At 39.2% G+C, this 21,222-nt stretch overlaps 1 protein-coding gene across 2 annotated transcripts in view; it reads right to left on the reverse strand.

The window, feature by feature from the left end:
* Positions 1 to 21,222, reverse strand: part of PLXNA2 (plexin A2) — a 477,739-nt gene that overhangs the window by 179,425 nt on the left and 277,092 nt on the right. For both annotated transcript variants that reach the window (XM_081948333.1, XM_081948334.1), the window contains exons 6-9: positions 12,822 to 12,945; positions 11,029 to 11,182; positions 7,166 to 7,262; positions 4,905 to 5,019 (exon numbers count right to left, since the gene is read on the reverse strand). In XM_081948333.1, the coding sequence (XP_081804459.1) occupies positions 4,905 to 5,019; positions 7,166 to 7,262; positions 11,029 to 11,182; positions 12,822 to 12,945 (490 nt within the window). The remainder of the gene's footprint in view (positions 1 to 4,904; positions 5,020 to 7,165; positions 7,263 to 11,028; positions 11,183 to 12,821; positions 12,946 to 21,222) is intronic.

Here is a 21,222-nt window from a genome sequence, read left to right on the forward strand (position 1 = left end):
ATATTAATACTGAGTTAAATGATATCTAATATTCTAATATTCACAACAAAGAGTTTTGTTGTGTGCTGTTTTTCTAGTAACTACAGCTAGTTTCATGGATATATTTGCTTCCAAATGCACCTTAGTTTTTGCTATTGGATTTCTGTTATATTAAAGTAAGAGCTTTGCTAGCAGGGTAGTGTTAAAAACATAAAACAAGAAATATTCTGGTATCTAAGTATTACTATCTGCAAAGACTTTTTAGAGTAACTAAATTGTACCGTACTGCTTACATTCAGCAATTCAATTCTTTTGAAGAGGCTCAATAAATTAATTTATTAAGTTAGATGGAGGTCTGTGCAATTGATGCATAGAGAAAATAGGTTTGTGTCATCACAGTTATGGTTAGCAAAGGGATGCTTCAAAGTAGCTTAATGCAAAGGCTCAACATAGACCAATGAAAGAAAGGAAGTGCCAACAAAAGAGCATAGTCAGGAAGCAATAAACAAACATTCAAAGGCTGATTTTCAAGGCATAGATGTCTTTCCAAATATATCATAGGTAAGTCTTTGAGTCATTAAAATAATTCTAAAAGAACTACATTTTTTTAAAATACTAAACCTCCTCAACCCCACAATTATTCTTATTTAGCTCAGCTTACTTAAGAAACTGTTCTTAACATCTTATCTAAATCACACTTTTTATAATAAAAGTTAAGAGTTTCTTTACAATTGAAATCCCAGTTGTCACTTCTTTATTCTAGACTGGATAAATCACTTTTTCTCTCTCTATGTCTCTCCCCTTTTTGTCCATTTTCTCAACCTACGAATTTAATTTTTCCTTATTATTTTCTTGCATTTTATTCTCTTCAACCTCATTGTTGGTTAGACTTCACATTTATGAGATTCAATTAAAACCAATTATTTCTACTGGCAATCTGAAATATATGTTAATTTTCTCATCAAAGGAAGACACTTTACACCTCTCATCTTTTCAAAATATTGATGGCTTAACATTTTTATGTAAAAAAAAAATATGAAAATTTTCCCTTGGCCTTAAGGATACTATACCATCCTTTTCAATTACTAATCCCCAAAGGTGGGTTTCAAATATTTTTAGAACCTATTCTGTAGGTGTGACCTGTTTTTTGGGAGTGGCTCCGCGGTTATGTGACCAGGTGGGTGTGACCAACTTGGAAAATGTGGTGAAACTCACTTAACGACACTCTTGCTTAGCAACCAAAATTTTGGGCTCAGTTGTGGTCATAAATTCTCTTTCTTTCTTTCTTTCTTTCTTTCTTTCTTTCTTTCTTTCTTTCTTTCTTTCTATCTCTCTCTCCCACTTTCTTTTTCTTTCTTTTCTTTTTTATTTCTTCCTTTCTTTCTCTTTCTCTCTCTCTTTCTGTCTCTCTCTGTCTCTGTGTGTGTCTGTCTGTCTGTCTCTCTCTCTCTCTCTCTTTCTCTGTGGCTCTTTGTCTCTCTTTCCCTCCCTCTCTGTCTCTCTCTCTCATTCTCTCTCTGTGTCTGTCTGTCTGTCTGTATCTCTCTCTCTCTCTCTCTCCTCCCTCCTCCATCTGTCACTCTGTATGTGTGTGTCTGTGTGCCTCTCACTCTCTCTCTCTGTCTCCCTGTCTGTCTCTGTCTCTCTCCATCCCTCTCTCTCTATCTCTGTGTCTCTCTCCCCTCCCTTCCTCTCTGTCTGTCACTCTGTGTGTATATTTGTGTGTGTGTGTGTTTCTCTCACTCACTTAATCACTCACTCTGTGTGTGTGTCTCTCTCTCTGTGTTTCTCTGCCTGTCTGTCCGTCTCTCCCTCCCAACCGGCGGATGAGCTCCGGACCAGCAGAGTCTCATCCTTCTTTTTAACCAGGCGGCTATCTTGTTTTTTAACCAGGTGATCTTTCCTAAGACATAAAAAAGAACCTTAATTGCAGGCTCAACAAAAGAAGCTAGAAAGAGATACTGAACGCAGGAAGCTGAAACCTGGGACTGGATAACAACCTTTTCTGTCCCCTTACCAGCCCATCTGGGAAGATGAGGAACGCGAGGGGGATCCCTCCAACTGCGGATGGGTTCCAGACCAGAGGAGGCTTGTGCAGTAGCCGAAGATCGCCTGGTTAAAGATTGCCTGGCTAAAAAGAAGGATGAGGCTCTGCTGGTCCGGAGCCCATCCACGGGTGGAGGGATCCCCCTCATGTTCCTCATCTTCCTGGATGGGCTGGTAAGGGGACAGAAAAGGTTGTTCTCCAGTCCCAGGTTTCAGCTTCCTGGCTTCAGTATCTCTTTCCAGCTTTTTTGTTGAGCCTGCAATTAATGTTCTTTTAAATGTCTTAAGAAAGATTGCCTGGTTAAAAAGAAGGAGGAGGCTTCGCTGGTCCGGAGCCCATCCAAGAAGATGAGGAAAGCGGGTGAGGGTGATCTCCAGACCAGCGAAGCCTCCTCCTTCCAATTGGGGGTATCCATGCAGAGGATTTCTCCCGCACACCCCAATTGGAAATGAGGAGGCTGTCAAAGCAAGGCAGTGCCCCCCACAGAAGAAGGAACAGAAGGGGAGTTTGCACCAGCCACCGGTCAGGCCAGGCAACCCTCCGCCCACCCACCCGCCAAGTGGTCACTGAGTGGGCGCCGGGCTAGCCCCGCTGTCCTGGCCAAGTGGCGCCTGCAGCTGCCGCTTACCTTGAAGGTGACATTGTGGAACTCACCACTGAGGGAGGGCCGGCTGGCCAGTGCTCCCCCCTCTTGGCTGCTCCCTCCTGGGCCGTGCCCGCGCCCTGCCCAGCCCGCCTGCTGAGGAGGAGGAGGAGGCAGGGGCTCTTTGCTGAGCAGTGGGCAGGGTGGAGGTGGGTGCAGCGTTGCTGCCCTTGCCCTTGGGGCTCTTCCTAAGGGATATGCTGGCTGGTGCTGCTACAGGGTGCCCTGGCCGCTGGCTCCTCCATGCACAGCCCGTTTCCTCCCCCCAAAGAGACCATTTTCTTTTTTAAAAATGTCTCTGCAGATGATCTTGAAAACCTGCAAGGTTGCTTTGGGAGGTGACAGACGGGCACCATTGCCCCCCATCCCTACGAACCTGCAGCCTCAGAGCCTGCAGCAACTTGCACAGTAAAGGCAATTAAGAACTTCTCACGCTTGTGAAAATATTTTCTTTACTGTTCAAAGGCTTGCTTTAAAGCTGCAGGCTCCAAGGCTGCAAGTGCTTAGGGAGAGAAATGCTGCCCATCTGCCCCCTCCCAAAGCAACCTCGCAGGTTTTCAAGATCGTTCGGAGAGGCATTTTTAAAAAGGAATACCCTGAAAAAGCTGCAAGATGTGGAGAAATGGGCGGGCGGTCTTTTGGGGAGGGGGAAATCGCCAGAACCAAGTTGCCCAGCCAGCACCCTGAAGAGGTCCGTGCGGGGTTCTGGCAGCTACAAAGCATGTCATGAGGGCAGAAGTCCCCGAACCCAGAGGAGAGCCTAAGGAAAGGAAGAGGCGGAGAGCTGGGTGGAGGAAGGGGGAAACTACTGCTACTGCTGGAGCTGCATTGCCCTGCTGGGTTCGGGGACTTCTGCCCCTCGTGCCGTGCTTTGCAGCCACTGGAACCCTGCACTGACCTCTTTGGGCAACCTAGTTCTGGGGGAGAAGGGATTCCTCCCAGCACCGCAAAGAGGTCTGTGCAGGAACCAGTTGGGGGGGCACCCTGGAATGCCCCCTTGCTTTGTTGGCAGCTACGCCTCCTAGGCAAGTTTGGGGAGGTCCTAGGAGGCTGGCCGCACCACACAAGCTACCGCCCGCGAGTGGTGACAGAACGGGCGGGGGAAATGAGCAAGGGGGACGGGGCAGGCGTTCCATGATGAACTTCTTCTAACCGGTTCAGTAGATTTCTGAAACCTCCTCTACCGAAGAGGTTAGAACCGGCAGAAACCCACCCTGCTAATCCCAAATGTTCTCTGTTTTTAGTAATACAATTTCCAGTGCAAACTACAGCTGTGGCTCACTTTTTCCCCCAATTTCAAAATAAGAAGCAAAGAATGAATGCCTCTATATCATATCTATGTCCCAGTTCAGATTGATTCCCTGATGCTGGCAATTTGTGAATTTATTTGAAGAAAGGACATGTTTAATTTAGCCATCATCTATTCATTAAGCTTGGGTAGCTATCTACCCTAAAAACTTTCTTACTGCAGCCCCTGCTAAAATCTTCCATCAACCATTGTTGACAACCATCTCAATAGCCGATATTCTTAATCCTAATTCATATCAGCATCATAAAATATGTTTATAATATCAATAAGTTTAAATTAGTTCTAATCATATAAAAAAAATCTAAAATATAGAATATGACCAAATCACTGTGAGAATAAAATGTACTTCAGTGCATAACCATTTCCCAGACCCTTTTGAGCCTAATAATATAAAATCCTTTTCTTTTTAGTTCTATTACTGAGATTCTCAGTTAAAACATGATGAAAATAGCTTTCAAAATACATCTCCCATGGTTGTGCAGTGGCAGAGTGCTGCCAGAATAATTTCTCTGAGATGTCTGTCTATGTAAACTGATGCTGTGTTACTGCCTAAAGGTAGAAAAACTGATCTTTCCTGAAATAAATGATGGGAATTATTATCATATCAAATATATGTTATTTACAGCCAACAGAGAGTCATTAGTGTTTTTCACAGTTGGTCTTCTTCCAAATATAGCTCCGGAGCTGGCTTGAACTGTACTATGAATTTATAGATATTTGCAATCTCAATATATATTCATATTCATATTCCAACATATCTTGTGTAGGAATGAGATCACCAATCAAGTTTCTCTATTTCTTTCACCCTACTTTGTCAAAATGTGAAGTGGGAATGAGAAAAGGGAGTTCAGTTAAATCACAAGGCAGACATTTAAGACTTGCACCAGAACTGTGTGATCCACAGTTCCTAAATCCAGTGTTTATACCTCAGAAACATTGATCCGTCCTTCCTGAAAGGAGCATGTTGTTGGATCATGAGTGCACAGGTTTCGATATTTGCACCAGTGACAGCGAAAGGCACTGTTGACACAAGACAGGCATCTGCCAAGAAAAGAACATAGGCAAATATGATTATTATTGATAATGCCTTATAAATAATAGTATTATTGGTAAGCCAGCAGCACTTTATATATGTTCTTAAACAGAACAAATATTTCATTTGAAAAAAGTTTGTAGCTCTCATGCACCATGCTTAGGTAGCTTTAATACTTTGTGATAATCTCTTAGGATAGGTAAGAAGCATTACCATATTTTCAGGGTATTTTGCATATGACCAGTGCCTTTGAACCAAAGCATTAAGTTCACATAACATAGGTTCCTGTATTTTGGGGTTCATTGCAAAGATCTTTTTTCCAATATATTGTATCTTAGAATCTCAACAGCTAAGAAAATTTCCTGATTCAAATCTTAGGCTTCTCTAAAATTCAATTAGTTGCCAAATATATTCTCTAAATTTTAGGCTCCATGGTATAGATACTAACACCTGATTAATGCAAACAATTATTCAATGAAAGTCTGATATTCCAGTTAAACTGTTTCCAATCTAGCGCATATACTTGGGAATCTTAAAAGTCCTGTGCAAATAAAAAGGAGAATGTTGCTGATTTTTTTTCTCTTTAGTCTGAAGTGTTTATGAACTGAGCCAGATGAAATCTCAAGATACTCAGCCTATACAGATGACCTTCCTAAACATCTTGCCCTTGTGCTTGGACAGGCCCAATTGAGTTAATTCTGTTCCATCAATATTGAAATATCAAATTTTAATGGATAGGTTTCGTATAAGGGAAATATTTAAGTGAATGAATAATCAGACTTCTGGTTTCTGATCAGGGGATCAGAAAAGAAGTATGATGCTGAAAGCACTGGGGGTATGGTATGGGAACACCCTTAAAATTCCTGAAGGCAGTTTCAATGGAATATTGCTCTCCCTCTCCCCAAAAAAGAGGACCAACAGGAAGAGATGAGTTCATCTTCATTGCAAATGTTCAAGACTCTTTGCCATTGCTTGTACAACAAAATAAACCATACCTAAATGTGTTATGGCTTAATATCACTGGTTTAATATACACTTGTTTATCCTTTCCTTCAACACAACTAATTCTTACCAAATCAGGGAGAGTTTACTAGATTAATTACAGGGACCAGTTTTCTCCACATGACAGCTGCAAGATTTTGAATCCCCCTCCCCAATTCCTGGTCTTCTGGCTAATAAGTCTGAGTTCTGTAAAAGATTCCAACATCTCAAACAGATAATTCTTCATTTTCAAATTCAAAAAAGTTTAGTGAGCATCCCACCTCTTATTTGCAAAACACACATAAATCCTGTTGGTCCATCTTTAATACTTAACTGCAGTCTGCTTTTTATTTTTCTGAAATGACTTTTAAAAACTTGTTCTAATCATACACTTACAAATCTAGCGGGGTGGGAATATTAAGTAGCATGAACATATTTAATTACTCACTTATTTAACACATTTCTGACTCTTTTTAGTTCTTTTGACAGGAATTTGAATGACACATGCTCTTTAATTTCCATTTCCCAGATCAAAATGAGTCTTTATGATCTTAGCATGTAAGTGCTGCTATTAGATACTGATACTGAGCATATAATTTTATTATATTGGGCATTGAATATATATTTTATTATGAGTTGAAATACCTTGGAATGCCTTCTTACACTTTGAGTGGCCATTGTTTTGTAGAGTTCCTAGTTTGGGGAAAGTTTTTTTTATTACCTCTGCATAAAAAGTTAATAAACTGTGAAATTTTACTTTTAAAGTTTAGTCTTTCAGTAACTGAAGGTTTAGTGAAGTACTAGTAATTGACACTGAAATGACAATGCAGTTAAAAAGAACAATATAATCGATTAATTTTTATTTAGGTTATCTGTTTATAGAAATCATGCAGAACAACTTTGAAGAAGCTTAATTTAATGTCATAATATTGTAACTACATCATAGAAAAGTGCATTTGAAATCTAACCATTTTTCTAATGACTGTATTATATGTCCAAGTGATACCTAAAAAACAATTATCCTAACAAACCAAGTAACCAGCCATTCTTCTTTATATAAATACTAGTGAATCCTAGCTAGTGGGTTCAGATACACAGTAATTTTGCAAATAAAATGGCAAAAATCTCTAACTATAAAGCATTCAATGAAAGAAACATTAGAAGATATCTTACAGCTGGTGGGCACTGCAGTTGTAAAATTTGAACTCTGTGCTAACAAATGTCTTGCCAGTTTCTCTGGATTTCAACAGAAGCTCTATGCCAAACCAGTCTGAGGAGAAAAAAGGACAAAGAAATTATTGAAATATCATACACAAGAAGAATATGGGAATTTAACAGATGTTTTATGCATTTTTAAATTATCTTTTAAGTCCTGTTCCTTCATCTTTATTTTCTGATCTTTTAAAAGTATTTTTCCCAATCTTTCGTGGTATAGTTGAATTTTTTTTTCAAACAAGGTGGAATCAAATTAATTTACTTCTATGTTAGGCCAATCTGTTTTACTGGAATAATTGGTGGCAACGTGCCTACTGTTTCAACAAAATCACTGGGTTACAGACTTCCAGCGCTATAGCACTGGTTTCTTAAAATCTTCCAATCAGAAAATAATGGTGTCTTTTGAACTCTAAACCATAAAAATCCTGAAGCTTATAAACCAACAAGCCACTTATCTTCCTATGTTTTCTCAGTATCTTTAAGATTAGTACCCATTATTCTATTAAAATAAGTCCCAAGTCAGCCTTTTCTCTCTGAATACATAGGGTTGTGTGAGAAACATTAAAAAATATAAACCACATTTCCTATACCACTGTTCATCTGATTTCTGGGAGGCTAATGCAGAAGTTTATATAATACTGTAATTTTGCTTAAAATTAATTTGATATTTTGAGGATCATTAGTATGGGAACCCAGCTGTTCCCTTAACATTTTGAAAAATAGTTAATCCATGTTAACATTTTGGCTTGGTCATAGTGTGTTATGCACAAAGCAACTATGTTAAGTTAATTCCAGTTTAGTGCTGCACTTCTTGTGTAAAATAAATAGGGGAGTTGTTCACACTTCCATAGCCCAGAATTTTTTCATGTTGCCCCATATGAAAATACATGGTACTGCTAGAATGTTTATACTGATGTAGTTAAAATTGATAGGTAGAATCTCGAATATTCAATGTTAATACCATATACCTATGACAGTACACAAAGAAAGATATTCACAGTGGCTGCTATAAAATTATAGGAATCTATTCATTTGAAAGTGCAAAATGACTAATAAAGGCGATAATAATTTTGAAGAACTGGGGAAGACTCAACCCTGACGTCTTTGAAACAGTCCTTGAAAAACTGGAAAAGACTGAAAGAGACAGAAATGCACCCGTTAATTAAATTGAAACATAAATTTACACTTTCTCTGCTGAGTTCTGTTCAAATCAGAAGCAGTTATTGTAATGCCATCCAGTGCCAGAGAAGAAAGATTGATGGAAATTGGCTGGCAATGTGGTAGGCAACACCTGCCAATAACCACATCTTTTGAAATAGACAAAAAGATCATTTGCATCTTGAAACTGAAGGCCAGTTGCTGATCTGTGTTATTCTCCCTCCAGGTAAAATGGCCCATAGCCATGACTGCCATGAATTGCATTTACTTTCTTTTAGCCATTTGCTGGCATTTCTGCTCTATACACTGCCCAGATCTTTCATGAACTTCAATGCATGCTTATTAAACGCTCTCCTCGCAGAAAAGGCTACTTGTGAATGAGACAATGTAAGAAACACATTTCAAACAATTAGCTGCTCGGTAATGGTATGAGAGAAATCTTGCTAGCAATTATATTAGCAAAGAAGGAACCCAAAAAATGGAAACCTTCACCCACTCATGGGGAGTGAATCATACTTTAGAGCATGAGTAACACCCACACTAACTTCTCCTTTTCCCTCCTTAAATAACAAAAGATGGAGACCCCTAATGATAGGTAAGCTTAGCAAGCAGATGGCTTGAAGGCTGGCTTTTAAATGTGTGGGGTTTGTACAATCTGCTAGAAGCAGATTACACCTACTATGCAGAAGGCATAGATGTCAATGACATTTTTCTTGTCTGCTTTTGGGGTTAAAGCTTTGTCCAAAATCAATGATAAGTAATAATCTATTCCTTTATGAAAAGCATTCCTAAGACAAAATGGTTTTAGACTGGAAATTAAAGTGAGCAAATAGCATGACAACAGAATGCAAACATAAAAGCTCATCATGGACATTTATATTTCATTGTTACAGGATGGAAAGCATATACTTGTGACTGAAACCACAATGTTAGCACAGCACTATTCAGGATTATATCCACCAAAAACGGACATGTCTACTTAGATAGCACTATTACAGATCTGAGTAGCTTCAAGCATTCCTTTATTGAGTTGTAATCATGTGCTATACAGGCAGTCCTCAACTTACGGCCACAATTGAGTGCAAAACTTATGTTGTTAAGTGAGAAATTTGTAAAGTGAGTTTTGCTCTATTTTACAACTTTTCTTGCCTCATTTATTAAGTGAATCCCTATGGTTCTTAAATTAGTAACATGGTTATTTATTGAATTTGGTTTCCCAATGGACTCTGCTTGTCAGAAGGTTGAAAATGGTGATCTGGACACTGCAACCATCATACATGTGAGTCAGTTGTTGAGCATTTAAATATAAATCACGTGACCATGGTAATGCTGCAATGGTCATAAGTGTGAAAAATGGTCATAATTTATTTTTTTCCCAGTGCCGTTGTAACTTCAAACGGTCACTAACTGAACTGTTATAAGTTGAGGACTACCTGTAGAGCACTACTATCTCCTACTTCAGTTGACTTCGTTTGTTTCTATGCAATTAGCTAAAAGTATGACATAAAAGAGGCAACATTAAGAAAACAGTAGGAAAATATTGCAGCCTTCCAGCGCACTGTGTTGCTGAGTTTGGTAACATAACAATTTAGTGGAAACGATACAAAGAAAGATTCTAAGACTAAATTCAATTCTCTGTATTACCTAGCTACAAAAGTAATGTTAAATCTGGTGTGAATAGTTTGCTTATTTGTTACTTGGTTCTGCTATCTTGACTCTGAATAGAAATGTCAGGGAGATACTTGTGTTCATTGCATTTCATGAACTGTTGGCTCCAGTCCAAATATACCCATTGCCAATTCAGGTAATACTTCACGTACTAAACAGTGACATTCTAGTTTATTTTCTCCTCATTTTTAGTCTGCCTTAGGCTGTTGTCAGTCCAGGCTGGTTTTTTTTAAAATCCAGGCTCTTAATGGCTTTAATTAATATTATACGTTGTAGGCCATCTAGAGGGTTGGAGTGGGTGGCTGTAATAAATTTAATGAAATAATATACCGTAGTTTTTCAGAGCATCAACAATTACCAGAAACTCTCAAATTTCCCAATCAGCATGGCCAATGTCTGGAGTATACAATCATGGCACATCTGGAGTATACCGTACTTAATGTATAGATTGTAATAATATTAATCTCCAAAATGTATGGATTCTTAGACTTTTAAAAATAAATAATGTAAGGAAGGTGGCCCTGATTGAAATATTCAGGATCCGTTATCTAGGCAAACGAGGGTGAAGCATTTTTTAAGTCCAGGACTACATGATAACATATGAAAGTAACTTAGGCAGAAACCTCCCTAATTCACTGAGCTAGAAAAAGAAGGAGGAAATATAGTATAATCAATCTCGTAAGACTGATCTCAGCTCCATTAGGCAGACAAGACCAGAAAATCAGCTTCTTAGGAAGTTTAAAACTATTTTTTTTACTGAGATTGGCTATAAGAATAGAATCTTGCACATTTGATTGTAATAACAACATTTTTGACAGGTGTTTCACAAGTTGGTGGGTGCTACTCTAGAGTGCCTGAGAGTAGACAGTAGGCCAATATTGCAGATGTCAGCAATAAAGTAAATCTAAATCAATCTCATAATGCAGACCATTACTGTCCAATCTCCTGGTTCTTGCTCTAAGTACTACCGGTTTATCACTGAGAAGCCAGCTCACCCTGGTCCACAGGTATGGCAGGGACATCCTTAGGGGATGGAGAGATGCATATAATTTGGTTCCCCAGAACCTGGCCTTCTATTGCAGTGAGGTTTCCAAATACACAAATTATGCCAGGTGACAGGTCCGGAGCATCATTCACCAGCAAGCTGAGCTACGGGGAAAAAGAAGAAGAAGAGAAGAAGCATAAAATAGAAGACAGTATGTATATTTCTTTCTATACTTCAAGAACACCAAAGCAAAATGTTTAAACTTTTTTTTTAAAGTCATTATATATCAGTTGCAATTGCTTCACTGACCTAATACCACAGTCACATTGGTCTAGGGGTTAAAGCACCAGGCTAGATACCAGGAGACTGTGAGCTCTAACCTTGCCTTGGTATGAAAGTTGGCTGGGTGGATTTGAATCAGTAACTCTCTTTCAGCCCAAACTATTTCACATGGTTGTTGTGGAAAAATAGGAAGAGGGAAGAATATGAGGTATGTTTGCCATCTTGAGTAATTTATAAAAATAATACAGGCAGGATCTAAGTAAATAAGTTGAGGTGATATTTCTATCATAGCGTGGAAGAACAAGGCTTAATAACTTCTTCATTTTTAATTGGAAAACTCTTGCAGGTCAATTCTTGGTTGAAATTAAAAAACAAATCAAAATGGAGGTGGATAAGTAAAATATTTCCTTGGGGCCTATCCCCACAAATTGCTCCAATCAGTATAAAGTCTTGATATACCAGACCACTTGGGAAAAGGGTTAGCCATTAAATCAGAATTAATGTAATTTGTCCATAATTACATAATTAACATTTCCCATCATTTCTGCCCCTTTACCTCATTAGCATATACAGAATGTGTTATACAGAACTTGGCATGCTTTAGCTGTTTACACCCCAAAATGAATGCCCCCAAACCCATTCACAATGGTATGCAAAAAGATAATCAGCTTTGGCTTATTAATGGACACCTCAAAGCATTGTACTTACGCTGAAAGTTACATGGAATAATTCAAACTGTTTTTCTATGAAATGGCTATGAATAGGTCTTGCTTCTGAAAAAAACTATGTAATCGTCAAATGGAAAAGAAAATAGCTTGCTTCTAGAGTTTTTTGCTTTTTTACACTCTCAAACATCAATGAAAACCAGAATATACTGTATTTTAATTTTGCTCCTTTTAGAATTCATCAAACCAGGTCTCATTTTAAAAATGGACAAATGGGAAAACTAGAATATTTGCACTGTGTTAAATGATAACATTTCCAAAATATGCATACCAGAGGAAGTAGATTTTTGTTAACAAGTTACACTCAAAGACAAATGCACCAAAAAACAAAACAAAATTAATTTGTTAAAATCTAAAAAATCCCAAATTCACAATGTTGTTGTGAATAAGGTTACTTTCAGGAATTTGAGACAGAGAATTGTTTCAATCTGCATTATAGATAGCTCTCATTTAATAATCACAACCTCTGTTGCTAAGAAAAACATCACATGATCACAATATAACATGATCACAGAACTGATACAATGTCAGTTCTGCTGCAGGTGTTAAGTAACTCACACACAATCATTAAGCAATATATCACACAACTGCTCCATTGACTTTGCTTGTCAAAAGCAGGCTGTGAAGCAAGCAAATGGCAGGTATTAAGTAATAACTATTGGTATAATTATAGAAAGCTGAGGCAGGAAATGTTAGATAAAATTACTTGAGTGGTACTATTCAAGACTAGAGACGATCACATCCTTTTTAGCAATAGAGATGATGAAGCAAGCAATTACCTGCCTTGGCTACCTACCGGAAGGCTATGCTCAGAAACTGGGATGCTGCTAGGTTGAACAATGACACTCATACACTGGTTGATGCTGGCTGCAAATCGGAAAGGTTCATTGGCTCTCTCGCATTTATCCCTCCGTGAACATCTGAAAACATATATAACAGGTACACCCAAAGTTATCTGCATAGTCTAATATTCTCCTACTGGTAACTGTCACCCCATAATACTAGAAAAAATGATAACATTTATGGAACAATTGATCTTCTACCAGGACTTTATTATATACGCTGCATTTCTTCTAGAGATTAATCTCATTTTTGTGAGCAGTAGGTAAGAGAGATTGCAGAGTGTATTTAGCTGTAATGCAAACTTCTCAGCAATGTCTTATTTACAATATTTTTCACTGTTTACTTGCTTTCTTAGTTTTATAAAAACATTACTAACCACATGTTATTTTAGATACATTTACAAAGTTAAATGGATTAGTCACATCTGGCCTTAGTTTCAAACAAGAAAAAGTGCTATCAAATAAAACAGTAATGGCTCAGCTATAAAACAACAACAACATAAAACCCAAAAGCAGAGCATTAAAAGAAAGCAAGCAGGGATAGCCAGTAAAGCAGTCAGATTTTTTTTTAAAAAAATGTGCCAGGTTTTTCGGTAGAGTTTTAATCAGGGTGTGCTTATTGAGGGGAAAGTTTTCAAGACATCAAAGTTAAGTAATAATTATTTTTATATTGTACATGCCATGTATCAGACATACATGGATATTTGAGATTCATGGCTGGGTAGAACTTTCTCAAATATCAGCTAGAATATGCTGACTTTATTAAAGACCTTTGCTACCAGCAGGTTGATGGCTTGCTTGTTTTTCTAATTCTATGGAAATAAAGTGGCACCTCTCCAGATTCAAATAGATTTTGTTAAATTTGTAGGCCAGGAGTGGGCAGCCTATGCCACTTGTTGCAATTCCTCCAAACATCATATTGCTGAAACAGCCACTTTCTTGATAACACAAACCATAAAACAAATACTATAATACAGGTTTCTTCAATCCTCTCTTTGTTATCCTTCCCCTTTGTCTTCAAAAGAAAAGAAGAAATTGTGGCTCTGCCAATCCGTGTGCTTGTTTTCCCTTGAAGTTTAAAGCAGAAGTACCGTGTTTCCCCGAAAATAAGACAGGGTCTTATTTTCTTTTGGCCACAAAATATGGCTTGGGCCTTATTATCAGGGGAGGGCTTATTGTTTTGGGGTTGCCGGGCAGCTGCTCCCTTGCGAGCGGGCTCCCAAAGAGCTGGCCACAGCCTCAGGGGTGAAGCAGTCATGAGGTGACCACGCTCACAAGCAGCCACCTGGCAAACCCCCTTTCCAGCCGGGCAGAGTGCCATTCAGTGACCTAAAGGGTATCCCTAAGACGCCAAGCCACGTGGCATTCTGTCCGCTCCCCAGATCCTGTGGCTTGGCATATTTGGGATACCCCCTAGGTCAGTGCATGGAGCTCTGCCCGGCTGGAGAGGGTGATTGCGCAAGCGCCTGTTCTGTCCCCAGCTCGCATAACTCCCAGGCTGACCATGCCCTGGCCCAGCTCTCCCTGCAAGGCCTGGGCACCGCCGCCCCCAGACTTTGAGCATAACTTCTTCTCCAGCTTCCAAACTCTGGAACTTGGCTTCTGATTCTTCCAGCAGCGGCTGCTCTAGCAGTGCACTCTATGGTTATGGCCCAGCTGCCATAGGGCTGCTGGAAGAATCGGAAGCTGAGTTCCAGAATTTGGAAGCCGGAGAAGACGTTATGCTTGGAGCGCAGTGGCAGCAGCAGTGGTGGTGCCCTGGCCCAGCTCTCCCTGCAGGTGAGGCTGGGAGGCATGCGAGCTGGGGGCGGAACAGGCACTCGCACAACCACCCTCTCTAGCTGGGCAGAGCTCCATGCACCGACCTAGGGGATATCCCAAATGTGCCAAGCTGCGGGAGCTGGGGAGCCGACAGACCGCCACATGGCTTGGCACCTTAGGGATACCCCCTAGGTCAGTGAATGGCACTCTGCCTGGCTGGAAAGGGGGATTTGCCGGACGGCTGTTTGTGAGCGTGGTCACTTCATGGCTGCTTCACCCCTGAGGCTGTGCCCGGCTCTTCGGGAGTCCGCTCGCAAGGGAGCAGCCACCCGGCAACTCCCCCCTCCAGCCAGGCAGAACACCACTCCCCAACCTAGCGGTATCCTGAAGGTGCCAAGCAGCATGAGCACCTTTCCCCTGGCTCCCGCAGCTTGGCTCCTTTGGGATATCGCTAGGTCGGTGAGCGGTGCTATGCCTGGCTGGAGGGAGGTTTGTCCAGGGGGCTTATTTTTAGGGGGGGCTATATTTTTACTCACACAAAAAATGTGGCAAGGCCTTAGTTTCAGAACAGGTCGTATTTTCGGGGAAACACGGTAGTATTTTGGGTTTGCTCTACCTTTAATTTTTTGCTCACCTTTCTGGCCTAAAACTCAACTAAGGAACCCTTCTCTTTGCAATGGGGTTGAGAAAGGATCCATTTAAGAGCAACACAGTTGACCCCCCCCCCCAAGTCAACTGACCAATCCTGATCATAATTTACCAGAAGCTTAGCGATTGAGCCACGGTAGCCTCTTTATTGTAGAACTATACATAGAGTTGTTTGTCTATGGTTTCATGTGCAGTAGATGCTGGCCCCTGGGAGAAATAATGGCGAGGCAGGCCTAGTTCAATGATATAAACATTCTGCCTTCACACACACACCCCAAAAAACCCCCACACCTGGGCTCGCATGCAAAAATGTTACCTTCCTCTAGTGAAGAGAAATTCAATTGCTTAGTACATAAATATGTCTTTATGAACTTGTACCCAGATCTGGTACATGAATTATAGCTATTTTCAGTAGAGAGAATAGATGGAAAGGAAGCAAGTGATTCTAAGGGTTTTAGGCTCTAAGGCAGTTATTCTCTAAAGGCTTTGGCACCCTTAAGTGGGAACAGATTTTCCAGAGAGATAATCACATTTTGAAAGATTATCCATGTTGAAGCTTAAACTGGATCATTCCACACTCTGCAGACTTGGTATGTTAATTGCTTGAAAACAAGTTCTCAGTCATGAAACTGAATAGATACAATTAGGATCTTGCCTACAAGTGGCCAATCATCATTCCACTAGTCACAGTATTTTTTTTAAAGAAAGCAGGGCACCAGCTACATTTTAATTAAAAAGCAAATTTTTGGTTAATTAAACTCCTTCTCATAAAAGGTGAAGCTTGGATTTCTTGCCTCCTCATTGAAAGCATTAGATGCACACCTGAATCATCCAGGTGCTGTCTTTCCCGCACTGCCTCCTTAGATTAGAAACCATCCCATGCCACAAGCTGAGTTATGAACTCTGCAGCTGGCATGCATTGGACACCTGGCTCATCACCAAAGTCATTTCATTGCAGAAAGAGGACTGAAACTCTTCAAATATATCAAGATGAAGAAAAATGTAGAGAAAAGGCTAATCCCTCTTTCTTCTTTCCATTTCCTTCATTATGAGAGGTTAGGATGTCACTGCACTCATGAAAGGACAACTCCGAGAAACTGCTAGAAGTAATGCTACCCAATCAGTCCTATGGAACAGGATATAAAGTCATGTGCTGTATATGGTGAGGCTAGACAGGAAGACTAGAAGATGCCGAACCAAACAGGTGATGGATGGTATTGTCACAAAAAAGAGAGCTAAGAAGAAGAAAAAAAGGAAAGGGGGTGATGAGAGGGTTCCAATTAAGTTAACACAGATCAGGGGTCTGAATGCTTTCTTTTGATATTTATAAAATGTTGGCTTATATAAAATATGCATTTCTCCTTTGTTAAGCCTGTGTGTGTGTGTGTGTGTGTGTGCGCGCGCGTGTGTGTGTGCGCGTACACCTATGCTTAATTATATAAATATAATATAAATATACCCAGCGGCAATGTCATAGCTATAAGTAAAACATGACAATACTTTTAACAAGTATTTTTTCCTTGATTTTTTAAAAACTGCAGCAATAGGGCAGCATAAAGGCCACGCTACCACTGTTATTTCCTTAACCATTCCATTTTAAAAACTGGGAATTCTGTTCCTTTTGCTCAGGGCTTAATGTACTATTATCCTACGCTTGGCCCTATATAATACCTTCCAGCCTTTATTCAGTAGGTATTGCTAAAGTTTGAAATAATCTTATAATTGTATCCTTTTAACTGAGTTACTTCTCAGTCTTTATCAATTTGCAGAACAGAAAAAAAGGTTACTTGTTGCTGGCTATAGCTAGTGTACATTTTTGGAATGCTTATTAAGGTCTGCTAACCATTTTGTAGATGTAATAATGGTAATTTTAAAGTAACTTTGCTCATTCGACCTGTTTGTTTGGTCTTGCTTCCTCTTTGCAGGATGCAATGTGGGCTGCGAGGAGACCATAAACCAGCAGTCTCTAGAGGCCTTAGAGCTATAGGAGCAGAGAGATCACCATTTTGCCCAACCACAGTTCAGAATCGTCAAACAAGTGTTAGGTTTCATCTCTTAACCACTTTTGGAAATTGCTTTTTTAATTGCTTTCAGGATATTAGGAACCTTTAGAAAGGCAAGTTTTATCACACTTGGGGTGTCTCCTTCCATTCTTTTCTGAAAGAAGTTTTTAGGTACTGAAAGGATTATTTTGGAATAAACTGGCAAAGGATGATTAGAACATTGATTCTGGAGAATTATAAATTGATTTAAGGGTCAGACAAAGTTGAATTAAGACTTCGAAATTAATTACAAGTATTCTTCTGTGGGTTATTTTGAATTTTACATAAAATATGAAAAACTTGCAATTAATTATAACAAAACTTCTCATGGGAAAATGTTGATTAGAGAAAAACATGATAAGAGGGGATTTTAAAGGTTGGACTCTAGAGGGAACCAGAAAGAATAAAATTATAATTAAAGAAGAAGAGACCAACTAATGCAGAGTGGAACAAAATACTCCTGTGAAAGACTTCAAAGATATTTGGGAACAATCCATGCAGAAATTTGTCAAAATTGTCTTCTACAATAAAAATGGGACTTAAAGAGATTGTAGAAGAGGAACAGATTTCACCAGACAAAACTGAGCCTAACAATGATTTGAATGTGGATATAAAAATATGCTACAAGAATGACATGGAATAAGATATTACTGTTCTATTTCAAGGTTACTGACAGGCACAAAAAAGTACTTTAGAAGCAGAAACATTTACTGTAGTTTAGTCAGATAATGGCACCCAAGAATGTAATTCAAATGCCTAGTAAAGAATGCTCACCCGAAGTGAGTCAAATACAGTCCAAGAAGCAATAGCATAGCTCAGAGATGCCTGTGACTACAAAAGCCACAGACTGCCAAATCAAGTAGTCCAAGGGTTAAGAATCACAATAAGTAGGAACATGATTCAAGAACTGTTTAGCTAAACAGTTGTCTCCAACAAGGACTGCAAGCACATGGAGCTAATTAAATCTGTTTGCAATCAGCTGGCTACAATTATTCATGCCTTGACCACTGTTTCTCAAGAAAGGTCATTGAGGAACATTGCTCTGCTTGCTTCTCTATGTGCCTAGACCTGGGGCTTGGAAATTGTGCCTTGTGCCTCCAGTGAACAGGAGGTGCAGTGAACAAAAGATGAAACAAATTCAGCTGCAACATCATCAGATTCAAGGATAGAGTTGTACTCTGTACTGTGGCTGATAACAATTACACTGGATTTATAAATAACATCAGCTTAACTCTTAATAATTAAAGGGAACATAGAAATAATCAGACAGAAAGATAAATTGGATAACCTGTTTGTTTTGGATTTAAAAGTGAGACTTGTTAAAGTTTTGAAGGAGTTTTGAGAGGATACAAAGTGATGAAATAAATCAAGGGCTTGGACATTAATTTTAATTAATTAAAATCAAGATTGTTAAAAGCAAAATAATATAAAGTTGGTTTATTTGATCATGGTTAAAACATATGCATTTATGATTTTTGGTAACTATTTTAATGACCAGGACTGAATGATGAGGATTTATAGGTTTTTATGAATAAAAAAATGAGATGTGGGAAGAATATAATTTACTATATTTTTAGAAAAAGTGTGTATGTTAAAATTAAAGTAAATGAATATAAAAGTAATGTATTGGATTAAGGTTAATATATATTAATTCTCGTAATACTTAATGGTTAGTTTAATAAAATTATATTAAAAATACTACCCCAGAATGAATAAAAAGCACTGGAAAAGTTGGGGACTCTTTTCTCTCCATTTGATAAATTATCTTTCTATATCATGCTGCAAGAAAAGGTTATGTAACATTCTACTGGGTCGAGTGTTTCTCATTTTCAGCAATCCACCTCAAAATCTACATTGATTATTCTACAATTCTGGATAGATAATACAATACAATAGTAGAGTTGGAAGGGACCTTGGAGGTCTTCTAGTCCAACCCCCTGCCTAGGCAGGAAACCCTATACCGTTTCAGACAAATAGCTATCCAACATCTTCTTAAAGACTTCCAGTGTTGGGGCATTCACAACTTCTGGAGGCAAGCTGTTCCACTGATTAATTGTTCTCACTGTCAGGAAATTTCTCCTCAGTTCTAAGTTGCTTCTCTCCTTGATTAGTTTCCACCCATTGCTTCTTGTTCTACCCTCAGGTGCTTTGGAGAATAGTTTGACTCCCTCTTCTTTGTGGCAACCTCTGAGATATTGGAATAATGCTATCATGTCTCCCCTAGTCCTTCTTTCTCTTAAGCTAAACATACCCAGTTCCTGCAACCGTTCTTCATATGTTTTAGTCTCCAGTCCCCTAATCATCTTTGTTGCTCTTCTCTGCACTCTTTCTAGAGTCTCCACATCTTTTTTACATCGTGGCGACCAGAACTGAATGCAGTATTCCAAGTGTGGCCTTACCAAGGCATTATAAAGTGGTATTAACACTTCACGTGATCTTGATTCTATCCCTCTGTTGATGCAGCCTAGAACTGTGTTGGCTTTTTTGGCAGCTGCTGCACACTGCTGGCTCATATTTAAATGGTTGTCCACTAGGACTCCAAGATCCCTTTCACAGTTACTACTACTGAGTAAGGTATCACCTATACTGTACCTGTGCATTCCGTTTTTGTTGCCTAAATGTAGAACCTTACTCTTTTCACCATTGAATTTCATTTTATTAGATAGTGCCCAATGTTCAAGTTTGTCAAGATCCTTCTGTATCTTAAGCCTATCTTCTGGAGTGTTGGCTATTCCTGCCAGCTTGGTATCATCTGCAAATTTGATGAGTTCCCCATTTATTCCCTCATCCAAATCATTGATGAAGATGTTGAAGAGTACTGGGCCTAAAACAGAGCCTTGGGGTACTCCACTGCATACTTCCCTCCATGTAGATGCAGTTCCATTGAGAACTACACGTTGAGTGCGGTTGGTCAGCCAGTTACCAATCCATCTGGTGGTGATGCTGTCTAACCCACATTCTTCTACTTTATCTAGTAGTAGGTTATGGTCTACCTTATCAAAAGCCTTACTGAAGTCCAAGTAAACTATATCAACGGCATTCCTCTGGTCCACTAATTTTGTCACATTATCAAAGAATGCAATAAGATTAGTCTGGCATGATCTGTTTTTGACAAATCCATGTTGGCTTTTGGCTATTACTTTGTTTGCTTCTAGGTGTTCGCAAATTCGTTGCTTGATTATTTTTTCCAGAATCTTTCCTGGTATTGAGGTTAGGCTGATAGGTCTGTAGTTTCCTGGATCTAATTTTTTCCCTTTTTTGAAGATGGGAACCACATCAGCTCTTTTCCAGTCCTCTGGTAGTTCCCCGGTGTTCCAGGATCTCTGAAAGATATAATTCAGTGGTTCTGAGATCTCGTCTGCTAGTTCCTTCAGAACTCTGGGGTGTAATCCATCCGGTCCTGGTGATTTGAACTCATCTAGGGTAGACAGGTGCTCACTTACCATTTTCTTCCCTATTTCAATTTGTGTTCCTAATTTTGTGGTGCTGCTTTTGATAGGTTGGACTGTTTTATCCCTTTGTGTAAAGACAGATGCAAAACATGAGTTAAATAGTTCTGCTTTCTCCCTGTTGCTTGTCACCTTCTTGCCACTTTCTCCTAGCAATGGACCAATTGTTTCCTTAACTTTTTTCTTGTTTTTAACATGTTGGAAGAAGCTTTTTTTGTTAATTTTTACTTTTGTGGCAAGCCTTTCTTCATTGTGAGCCTTAGCTTTCCTCACTTCATCTTTACAGGCTCGGGCTATTTGCTGATATTCTGCCTTAGTTATGTCCCCCTCCTTCCACTTTTTATACTTACTTTTTTTGTCTTTCAGTTTGTCAGATAGTTGTTTATGCAGCCATGCTGGTTTCTTTTGGGAGCTGTTGTTTTTCTTCTTCATTGGTATTGTGTTAGACTGGGCTT

This window comes from Natrix helvetica (genome assembly GCF_964273705.1).
Source record: "Natrix helvetica genome assembly, chromosome: 3".
Classification (NCBI taxonomy): Eukaryota; Metazoa; Chordata; class Lepidosauria; order Squamata; family Natricidae; genus Natrix; species Natrix helvetica.